The sequence below is a fragment of the Trichogramma pretiosum genome, unplaced genomic scaffold (assembly GCF_000599845.2).
Source record: "Trichogramma pretiosum strain Unisexual culture from Peru unplaced genomic scaffold, Tpre_2.0 scaffold10, whole genome shotgun sequence".
Classification (NCBI taxonomy): Eukaryota; Metazoa; Arthropoda; class Insecta; order Hymenoptera; family Trichogrammatidae; genus Trichogramma; species Trichogramma pretiosum.
Genome location: NW_019641652.1, coordinates 2,067,847 through 2,079,186, shown reverse-complemented (window position 1 = coordinate 2,079,186; position 11,340 = coordinate 2,067,847). Strand labels below are relative to the sequence as shown.

The following is an 11,340-nucleotide window of genomic DNA, read 5'->3' as shown; positions in this document are numbered from 1 at the left end:
GCTATCTTACAGATCTCGCGAGGTGTGTGATGCGCACATGTGCGAGATAATAACGAGAAGATTTTGCCGACGATGGGCAGAAGATTCATTCTATTCGTTGAAACGCCGCCAATTACCTCGTCTTTGCTGTAAAAAAATCATCGAGCCACTAAAGAACGAAGATTTGTGGCGTATTTGCTTGGCGGCAACGAGTCAAAGTTCATGATCATCATTTCAGATAACGAAAAAATTTAAAGGGTACAAAAAAATCTGTAGTAACGCTTACCTGTAATATGTATATTTACGAACGAATGAACAAAATCACAAATGTAAAACCTTATACTTCGATACATATTTTGTTATGCAATAAATGAATATCTCCAATATTATTCAATATATAATTTAATTCATCTAATTTCCATCGCCATATGAAAATGAATAAATCAGTAAATAAAATGAGTTTTAATTATCTCACTGAAGAGCATGCGATTATCGAAGAAATAAACTTAAATTTAGATGCATTTACACGGCAGAAGCCTTAATCCTTTTTTTCAGCACATCTATGCTTGGATAATTGAAATGTCGACTCAAAAAGCACAGCTCAACGCTTAACTTCCAAAGGAACAAAAATTTGCTTGGCTTTAAATACAAAATCAAAAATTTGAAAATTTACACGTTTAAAACGTCACGTTGTACTATAATATTCGCGTGCTATACAGCATCTGACACAATTTCAGTATATGATTATGTATGAGAATGCTTTTTAATTTACAATAAATCTATCAAATGTTCATGTCACATTATGAGTTCTATTCCCTGACCAATAATATGAATCACTCAGTGTTTCTCATATTCCTCGTATATTCATATAAAAGAAAAACGAAAATAACTTTTGTATACTTTCGTTACGTACCAAAACTGATACGATACATGTGTGCGGATGGTAGTGTACCTTTGACATTTATCCTTTTGATCAAACAATACATTTTCGAGGAGATTTTAAAGTTCCAACTATGGTCTTAAATTTGTTCGCGTGCCGTAACTTTCAAACCGAAACATTGGGACGTCTAGGATGTGTTGGTTCCACGACATTAATTGGCCAAGTCTTCAACTATACAATACTGTATTTCATACAAGTAGTTTCTTTGAGAAAAAAACTTGAGCCAAAAGTATCGACAGCTTCTAAGCATTCTGATTGGTCAAGAGAGTGCCGCTGCAGAGTGTATCACTTTGTTGTTTATTGAGCATTGACTATAGAGCGAGTTATGAAAACAAAGACGAGTTTACGGCGCGCTGTTTTAGTGGCTACAGTATAGTTGTAGCAAAGAAGATAGACACGTATAGAAGCACAGAACTATAGGCGCGATTGAGGCTGGCTCATATGGTACCAAAACCAACTTCAAGGGGGCGCGGCGAGCAACCTAAGCCTGTAATGTATAACCAACATTTAGTGCCTTGGTTACCAAAGTCTTCGTGGTCGAGTGGTCAAGCGCTCGGCTTCGTCTTTTGCGTCGAGCGGTCGGGCCTTGGTTCAATCCCAGGCCGCAGATATTTTTTTTTACATTTTTTTCTCAAATTACAAAGAATAAAGTAAGGTTTCGTTTTTAGCTCATATTGGTCGTAAAATTAAAATTGCATTGATAATCAAACGTTTTTTTTCATGTTCTTTTTTCTACAAAAAAATAAAAAATCACATTTAATTCAATCGCAAATTAAATTAAATTAATGTATATTTAGACGCCTCGAAAAAAAATTTCGTGTCAATTTCGTTAAATGAAGTTTCTTTTTTATGAAAATATCTCGGACTACAATTTTAAATGGACCGTATCGCTTGATTATTATTTTTCACAATTAAAAAAAACCCTTAATAAATAAATTTATCAGAGTATTTTTAATTTTATAAGCAATATTAGCTAGAAGCGAAATCCTTACTTTATTCTTTGTAATTTGAGAAAAAAATGTAAAAAAAAATATCTGCGACCTGGGATTGAACCAAGGCCCGACCGCTCGACGCAAAAGACGAAGCCGAGCGCTTGACCACTCGACCACGAAGACTTTGGTAACCAAGGGACTAAATGTTGGTTATACATTACAGGCTTAGGTTGCTCGCCGCGCCCCCTTGAAGTTGGTTTTGGTATCATATGAGCCAGCCTCAATTTTTAGTTAAGCTCTGGGCTTCTATCGGCCTCGAGCTTCTGGTAGTCAGCGCTCGAACGGTAGACTATCGAACTTTGAGGGCAGTCGCATACTAGTATTGATATAGCTTCTGCTCTAAAGCAAGTACATTAAACTAAAATTAAAATGACAAATAAAAGGCCTGTAGCTAAAAAGTGTTGTGTTTATAATTGCAACAGCAAATCGACTAGTGAGAATATTAATTTGTATCATTTCCCAACTGATAATAAGTTATTTCCCCATAAAGTGGCTCATAAAGTAGAAGAGGATATTCTATTACCAGCATTTATTTGCAGTCGAATGCCTTCCTACAATAATCAAATAAATAAGTGGGATGCAGAGACTTATACTGCAGCACCTAATTCATCGATAAAAAAATGTCAACTTAATGAATTACCAATAAAAAGTGACATTGGTGGATTCAAGGGTTATGATTGCATCAAGGATAACAATGAGAAGATGCTCCAAGTATGTGGCATTAACTCAAAGACATTTCAGTTATTGTTGAAAGTCTTATCAAGAGATTATTCCACTGAAAAAAAAAGTATCAGCATTGAAAATAGATTAGTAATATTTCTACTAAAGATGAAAACTGGATTGTCATTTAGCGTAATTGGTGTCTTCTTTGGCGTACACAGAACTACAATATCCAAAATTTTCTATGTCACATTAAGTTATCTAGCAGCAGCCTGTAAAGAATTTGTTCCCTGGCCATCTCAAGAAGAGGTACGAGGAACTACACCAGACTGTTTTAAGCCTAATTATAGTAACTTCAGAATTATCATAGATGCCACAGAATTTAGGATGGAAGAGCCACCTCGCACCGATGAACAAATACAATCTTGGTCTTCGTATAAAGGTGGATACAGAATTAAAGTTGTCGTAGGATGTTCACCTGCTGGATTAGTTACTTTTGTGAGTTGTGCATATGGTGGTCGAGCAAGTGATGTGCAAATAACTGCTGGTTCTGAATTGTTAAAATTGTTAGAAAGTGGAGATACCATATTGGCTGATAAGGGATTTCCCAGTATACAATCCAAGCTAATGGAAAATGGAAAAAATGTTTTAGTTGTCATGCCCCCATTCGTTGAAAACCACCATCTTACAGGAGAACAACGAGAAGAGCAACGTCACATTGCAAGAGTGAGGATACACATTGAACGAATAATGCAGAGACTAAGAATTTACAAAATATTAGACATGATTTCAATTAAGATGCTTCCATACATTGATGAAATCATCTTCATGTGTTGTGTTTTAGTAAATTTACAGCCAACTATCATAAAATAAGTTTGTATCCCAAGTGACATACATAATGTAAATTACCAAAATAAAAGTACAACATAGATTCATAAAATAATAAAACTTTAATTTTTTATTTCAATACACTAAAACTCATGTTAAAAATGAAACATTATTATGCACTCACATATCTAATGATTGTTTATGAAATAAATAGTAGCATAAATATGCTTGCAATCGGAGGTTATCCCCGCTAAACAATTACATTTTGCATTTGTCAGGTGTCGTAAATTATTGATCTGCAATAAAAAACGATATAAGTCTAATGCAAAGAATCATTGAGAAAAAAAGAATATGTAACTCTTTAGCTTACCCATACTTCTATATTATACGGCGTTTCCCTAATTTTTTTCGTTTTAATGCAAAAGGCTCTTATCACTTTACAATCATTAAACGTTGTTTCTTCTGAAACATTGTTTATATGACCTGAAATTGCCAAATTTTTTCCGTGCTTTACAGCCTCGGGCCAAAATGATAGGTCATGCGTTATTGATAATATATCCATATTGTTGATATAATGTCCTTTTCAATGTTGTGATTTAGTTCAGATGATATTAATACGTGTATGATTTCAAAATTTTGCGGTAACTATTGTTATTAATTAATAAAAACACATAAATAGTATATCACTATAACGAAGTCTCCATTATATTACATGTTAAAGGCTTATGTTTTGATGCCCTCAAAGTTTTTTGAGCCGCCACCGCGCGCTAGGCGCTGCGGTAGCGGCTCGAGGCCGATACGTGTCTATCTTCTTTGGTTGTAGTCAGTATAAAAAGACGATCGGTCCACTCGCCATGCCAGTACTAGCTCGGTGTAGTTACGAGATACATCGCTGCATACGCACTCTAGGCTTTACACGTTCAGATTAGTAAACATTGCAGCGTCACAGTGTGAACAGTGCAAAATCGTATTGATTGTAATTTTATGAATTATCATAGATTGTATTTGTCTGTTGAGTAAGTGTGTAAAACAATGGCAAAGAACAGGAAGTGTCAAAAGAAATTGAAAATCATGCGAGGAAAAGTCGATTGGAACATCGAAGAAAAGCGAATCGAATTTTTCGATCAACTCGTACCTTTAATTAAAAATTGGGTGGGCAAACTTCCAAATCTCCGAGAAATTTTCCAGCCCAAAGAAATCGATTGGCTTCTCGCGGAGGATGTGAGACGCGATAACCCTCGTAGACCCAACCAAACAATAATCAATTTTGTGATAAGGACCGGCTACAAGGACGAGCCCGAGATCGATGAAAATGGCATGCCGCTATTGCGTCGTACCACACCAGTGCATCATGCGGTTAGATGCAAATGCTATTACGTCGTCGAGAGTCTATTTGAAATTTACGACAGATTCGACGTCAATTATACTGATGAGTTTGGATTTACACATTTTCACGCGGCCTGCGATTCTAGCTGTGAAGTGATCGTCGAAAAATTCCTCGAAGGTGGAGTGGATCCCAATTGCCTCGGCAACGTAACAGGCGATTCGCCGCTACACTTGGCCTTGCACATGTACTACCGTACGGTGCCTGAATTGCTCTTAAGAAGCGGCGCCGATCCTAATTTCGCCAATGAGGAGGGATTGACTCCTGTGCATGTCATTTGCCAGGTAGACACCATTTATGTAGAAAATTTTATGGAGACCTTATTCAAGATCTGTGGCGACAAAAATCTAACTGTGAAAGTGAATGCCCGGGATAATTATGGTCGGACACCTCTTCAATTGGCCGTGGCGAATCTCTTCCCACATACTATCGATGTACTCTTGGATCATGGTGCTGATCTGTCCAGCTTTGTTTTTCCAACTGAGGACTATTTCGGCGAAAGATTTGACCTGGATGGTGAAGAAATAGCATATTTAAATACAATGGATGTATCGTCTGGCGCTCTAGTCGTCATCGAAAATCTGGAGAAGAAAGGATACACGCTGGACCAAAGCGACGCCTTAACGATCATGAAATTTTTCGCCAAACGCGGATTGTTCAGTAAGTCGGTGGATCTTGGAAAAAGTTGGTATGACGACAAGAACTTCGTGAGAGCCGCGAAGACGTGGATGATAAATTCGAAATTGTCTCTCAACGACCTCGTCCGGTTACGACCCGAAGAGACTACGAAACGACTCACATATTCAGAGTACTTCAAGTTCACGCGCTTGAAAGAATCGTGGTGCCTCCCCAAAAAATTGTTTGAGGCGTGTTCTGTGCACCTGTTCGAGATAATTTCGAGAAAATTTTTCCGTCGCTGGGCACTGCAATCTGTTATGGAACTGATGCGCTACCAGTTGCCAATTCTTTGCTGTGAAAAAATCATCGAGCACCTAATAAACGAAGATTTATATCTTATTTGTTTGGCGGCTGCAGGCCAAAACTTGTAATTGCTTATTCATTTTCATAACGATTAATTTAATTAAATGTTTGATGTAATTTTCCAAATTTTCAACATGATTAAATAAAATGAGTTTTCACTTTTGATAAAAGACCAAAAAGTAGCATTAAGTCATTACAAAATTACACCTTTGTATATTGTCGTGTTTTCAGATTTCGCATACAGTCTAATTACTACTTTACGTTCATTTTTTGGCTACTTAGTTTCTAGCTCTTCATGGAACGAACCAGCCGGATTATTTTTTCACGTTTTGTTTGGAAAGCGAAAACCAATTCATAATTTATTTTGAACTAGAAATTTTTTTCTAAATTTCGTCAAAATTAGTCAAAGCTCTTAAATTGATTTTACCTTGTTCTGAGTACTTTTATCAATTTAAAATATTATATTAAAGGTTTTCAAATTGCATAAGTGACAAACGAAGGTTTGCATCGGGGCGGAACTTTTTCGAATCTGCAACTGTTTGAATGACATTGTAATTACTTTTAATTGTTAAATATTCACGATAACATCAATAAAGAAAATCTACTATCAACCTTTTCTATCGCAGAATTTTTCAATTATAAAACATCGAGGATTGATTCAAGGACCATGTAGTAAGCGTATTTTTTATTATACATGAATTTGCTCTGTTTATTTAAGAATTTTTATTTTTTGAAAGGATATCGTCTCATTACATCATCGGAACCGCTACAGTAAAAACTTTGGATATTGAAAATAGTTCGTTCATTTTAAAAATTAATTTAGTAGATTCATTGGAAGTAAATTCAAATGCGCATGCGCGATGCCAGTCATTTATTATATTTAGCAGATAGCGATAGCAGACTATAGCGGAGTGGATAAAACTTTTCTTACATACGACCAGCTGTTTCTTACATTCATCGGTACCAGAAATGAAAGCAGAGAAGTGACACTTGTCAGTTTTGTACATGTTGACGTCAAAATAGTTCCTAATGTGTTAATGATTCAGTTAATGGAAAAAATACGTAACGTAGTTTATAGGAATCTTGTTTGAGGTTGTCTTTTATTATAATTAAATTGTGATTCAAATGTGATAAAATTGGTGTAAACAACCGTCGTTAATTGGGAAAAAGCTATAAAAACTACAATGTACTGCACGCAAAAAATATTTCTCTTGCTATATTAAACTTTGAAAGATAAAACATGTTAATAATTTTCAACTCATTATTTACAGATGAAAGCGAGAAAAAAGTGCAGTACGCGAAAATTAGCTATAGCATCAGTTGGTAAATTAAGAAACCAATTCATAAAAAAGTTCGCGAGAGAAACTTCATGGACGGATAAAGATTTATTTAAATTCATCGATGGTGAGTTTGTCAATAAAAATGAAGGTACCAAGTGGGTTATGAAAGTAGCCATCGAGACAAATCAAAGGAGGATCGTTGAGCTACTCTTGCAGAACGGTGCAGAGTTACAAGTACTGAATGACTCGGGTCAAACGGCGATTCATCTGGCGGCAAAAAATCGTGATTTTAAAATGGTTGATCTGCTTTTCAAATACTCTGGGAACGAAAATTACTGCGACGATGAAGGGTTCACGTATTTACACGCTGCTTGCATGACTGGCAACATAGACATGGTGCAGAAACTCATTGATCAATCTGCAAATCTCAGCATCATGTGCCATGATACGCATCATAGTACACCACCTTTGATCTTGGCTATAGATGAAGGGCAGGTAAAAATAGTAGAATTACTTTTGAAAAATGGTGCTGATCCTGAAGTAGTAGATTGCTATGGTAATAAGCCTATACACAACCTTTTCACGTACTACTCTTTAATTGATCCCGAATCTAAAATGGAAATTTTGAAACTTCTTATTAGACACAATTGCAACGTTAATGCAAAAAACGAAGATGGCTTTAGCCCTCTGTATCTTTTTTACGAACTTTGTTGCTCTATTAGAGGCGACGAAGCTCGTTCTGGACCAAAAAGGCACAATGATCAATTGAGGTTTGAAAAAAATCGACTAGATATATTGCTTCAAAATAATGCCAATGTTAAGGAAGTCTTTTTAAATGGGCAAACGCTACTGCATTTATTTATTCGTTCCAAAATATGCACATTTAGTTACATCGATAACAATAGCTATTCGCCACAGTACTATCAAAACGAAGTTGGTTCAGAATTAGTCGAAACACTTTTGAAATATGGAGCCGATCCAAACGCCAAAGATGATGACGGTGACTCACCTCTTCAATTGGCAGTGCTGTGCTACAACTACGATGTGGTCAAGGTACTTTTAGATTATGGAGCTCACGTACAAAGTATTGACTTCTCGAAGAAATTTTGGGATTACAATGATCATATTCCGTGGGTAGAAGCGACACTTAAATTTTTAAGAATCCTTGAGCTTTTACAAAATAAAGGATTTGAAATGAATGAATTTGCTGAATTGAAAATATTAAAATTCTTGATCCAGCCTGATGAATCTTACACTACAAAGAAAATCGAAAAAATATTGGAATATGGTAAGATTTTATTAGTCAAAATTTATTAAAATGAATAATCAATGTAAATGATATTTTTTACAGGTTCTCTAAAGCAATTCCAAAGGTTTTTTGATCGAATCAGACAAAAACAATATAGTGAAAATATGGAGATCGATTTTTTAGAGCTACATACGAGACTTAGTCATCACCTTCTGACCGTGAAAATAGGAAAAATGTTCATTGATAAAAAAATCAATGATTGCCTTGAGAAAATATTGGAATATTTGAAAAAAGTAGCTGATATCGATTTTCAGTACGATTATGAGAAAGAAAAAATCGAAGAAGAAATTGAATATATCAAAACAATAAAAATAAAAGATGATGTGTCTCTTCACGATGTTTGCATATGTAGTCCTAATGAAGCATGTCCCTTGCTGAAAAACTCAGAATACTGGTCAGTTATTAATTCAGATGATTTCAAAAATAATTGCCGTTATGTATCAATTACCATTAAGGGTTACATAATAAAAAGTTTGATCAGAAAATTTTCACTAGCAGCTGGATTGGAACCATTGATGCTACTGACACGGAGTAATTTGCCTCTGTTGTTTTGCGAAAAAGTAATCAAGTACTTAAGCAATGAAGATATCTTGTCAGTATGTGAAGTGGTTAGAACTGAAACTTGAAAATGACTTTTGATTTGTCCAATATACAATTTGTTATTATATTTTTCCAATAAAATGATGGAGTAACAACTTTTTGCCTGCTTTTGTATTGTTTGTAAACTGCTGTATTGAAACTTGTTGGTGATCGGTAAAAGGGGAACTGAAATCGGTACGTTACCAGCTAAAGATAATGTATGATGAACGTACACTTTTGACATTTTAATATACCTAATAATATGACATGATTCACAATGATGGAAAAGTAAAACGAAAACTAGCACAGAAAATGTCAGTTCATTTTTCATCACTCAGTCACCCCCAAAAAATTTCAAAAGAGTAAAATGAATGGGAAAAATAATTTCTTTTTATTCTTTTTAGCCTTTTTATTTATTGGCATTTGAAATTAAGACACTAGCAGTTCGAAAGATATTCTTGAAAATGACTGATTCTTTGTTCCAATAACTAATTCGATTTTAAGTGCAGTTTGACCATCTACCTACACATTAATTCATTGGAAATATATCAAATCTCGTAGCCCAGGGTACACAGTGGAGAAAAATTTTAAATCCTTTACATGAGAATTTCACAAATATTTAAATTTTTTTATTTTGGATTAGCATTCGAAGCAATAAGCAATATAAATAATTTGAAAAGTAGCAGATGAAGATCAGATCGGGCAGTCTGACACCCACAATACGTCAGCAAACTCAAAAAAGGTAATCTCGATCCGGGAGAAAAAACCGGTCATCTTCGATACTGCAACTGTTACCGGCGCTCGTTGTTTCTCTGCGACACTTTGTACATATGTACATAACGGCCAAGTGAATTATATCTCTCGGGAGCTCGAACTCGAGTCCTCGCGTATGTTCGTACCTGCGTATTTTTTGCGCTTCAATGCATCCACATACAAAGCGACGAGATGAATGCGTGTACTTAAGGCTGCAAAATCGACGATCGTCGTCTCGCGATGCATATTGCGCTACATAAGACGCACATGCTCTCCGTAGCGTGCAATGAAAGGATCTTCGCATACAGCTGCAGCGACGCGATGATTTATGGACAATATAACGTCTTGAAAGATAGAGTAATAGCGCGTGAATGGATTGTCACTGCTGCATCGGAGCGTTTGCGTGCGTACGAAGCACGTATGCATTTCAGATGCAACAAATAAATATGCGCAAAGAATAGATGCCAGAAATGTGCAGGTGCACTGTCATTGTGTAATAGCGCTGAAAATAAGGCATCCAAAACGTTCTTTGCTCTTTGCGCGTGTAGCAATTTCGTATTGAGCTATATAGAGATACGCAAACAACAAAAAGAGATCACGTGCCTTGAAAATTTGTCCACATATTATATACGGAGCAGCGGCATTTCCATTGTAATTTTTTTTTGCGAGAACTAGTTTGCAAACATAGACGCGTATAATATGTGACAAGGCCACGGCAGGATAAGACATTCGGTGGTCTTCGAGGAGCCGAACATTCACCCATATCGTTTCGTTTCATTGAAGCCAAAAAGTTTTTAGGTGGTAAATATTTTTCGCCTCGCTCTCGCATATACCGGTTATTGAATTAATGGCGAATTTTGTGCGGGAGATGATCGCGTTGCGTCACGTACCTTCCTCAAGCTCACGTACTCGGATTTTTCGTCTCTTAACATCCTCGATATTATATTGCATGTGGGCCTTCGACCGGCGTATACACCCAAATAACGATGCTACCTGCGAATTCGCAAGTCATTTTGTGGCATGCGATACGACTTACAAGCCTCTGAATCAGTGCTCGAGTGGCTCGAGTATGGGCTTCTTACTCAAATTCAACAAGTGCCTCTCGAGATAAAACATTTTTTTTTTCATTCGCTCTAATGCAGATCCGTCAATATTGGCCAGTTGCTTTTGGATAATGTTAATTCGTTGACTCTTAAGGGGCAAACACGTAGTAATTAGTTCCTAGTCATCGAAACGATTCATGCTATACCGCTGTACAACTTGCTTCTACGCTTACACACCGTACATACAACTCGATTGTTTTTTATGGCATCTAATGCGCTTGCTGACCGTTATATATTGCAGAGCGTGTTTGCGCCTCGTTGACTGCGTATTTATTGTAATGTTTCAACTGGAACTAAAATTCCTATACTCTACTTTTATCCCGGTGTATTATATTACCGCGATTAATCGAGTACTTATCCTTACGGCAATCGGTCCATCGCAAAATATCGCGGTAATGAGCCTGAGCTTGCTCGCTCGCACCGTTTGTCGAATTATTACGCCGATAAAGTGAGGTCAGCTTCTCGATTACTCAGTCTCTTATGATTAATTGAATGGATTCAAAAATATCTCGGTACTTATAGTGTACGACAACTACAGGTACATGGATAATG

At 36.2% G+C, this 11,340-nt stretch overlaps 2 protein-coding genes across 2 annotated transcripts; both read left to right on the top strand.

The window, feature by feature from the left end:
• Positions 1-2,280: 2,280 nt before the first annotated feature.
• Positions 2,281-3,444, top strand: LOC111693896. Its single transcript, XM_023459982.1, has one exon. The coding sequence runs from the start codon at positions 2,281-2,283 to the stop codon at positions 3,442-3,444; it is 1,164 nt and encodes a 387-aa protein (XP_023315750.1).
• A 3,247-nt stretch (positions 3,445-6,691) lies between these two features.
• On the top strand, positions 6,692-9,045 carry LOC106658827 (serine/threonine-protein phosphatase 6 regulatory ankyrin repeat subunit B-like). Its single transcript, XM_014380954.2, has 3 exons — positions 6,692-6,950; positions 7,036-8,332; positions 8,396-9,045. The coding sequence occupies exons 2-3, from the start codon at positions 7,036-7,038 to the stop codon at positions 8,977-8,979; spliced, it is 1,881 nt and encodes a 626-aa protein (XP_014236440.1). The 5' UTR covers positions 6,692-6,950; the 3' UTR covers positions 8,980-9,045.
• Positions 9,046-11,340: the final 2,295 nt, after the last annotated feature.

Bases quoted from the DNA above. Each gene is read 5' to 3' on its own strand.
- LOC111693896 (XM_023459982.1), top strand. From the start codon at position 2,281: ATGACAAATAAAAGGCCTGTAGCTAAAAAGTGTTGTGTTTATAATTGC.
- LOC106658827 (XM_014380954.2), top strand. From the start codon at position 7,036: ATGAAAGCGAGAAAAAAGTGCAGTACGCGAAAATTAGCTATAGCATCA. The intron at 8,333-8,395 runs GTAAGATTTTAT...TATTTTTTACAG, and splicing joins CGAAAAAATATTGGAATATG to GTTCTCTAAAGCAATTCCAA.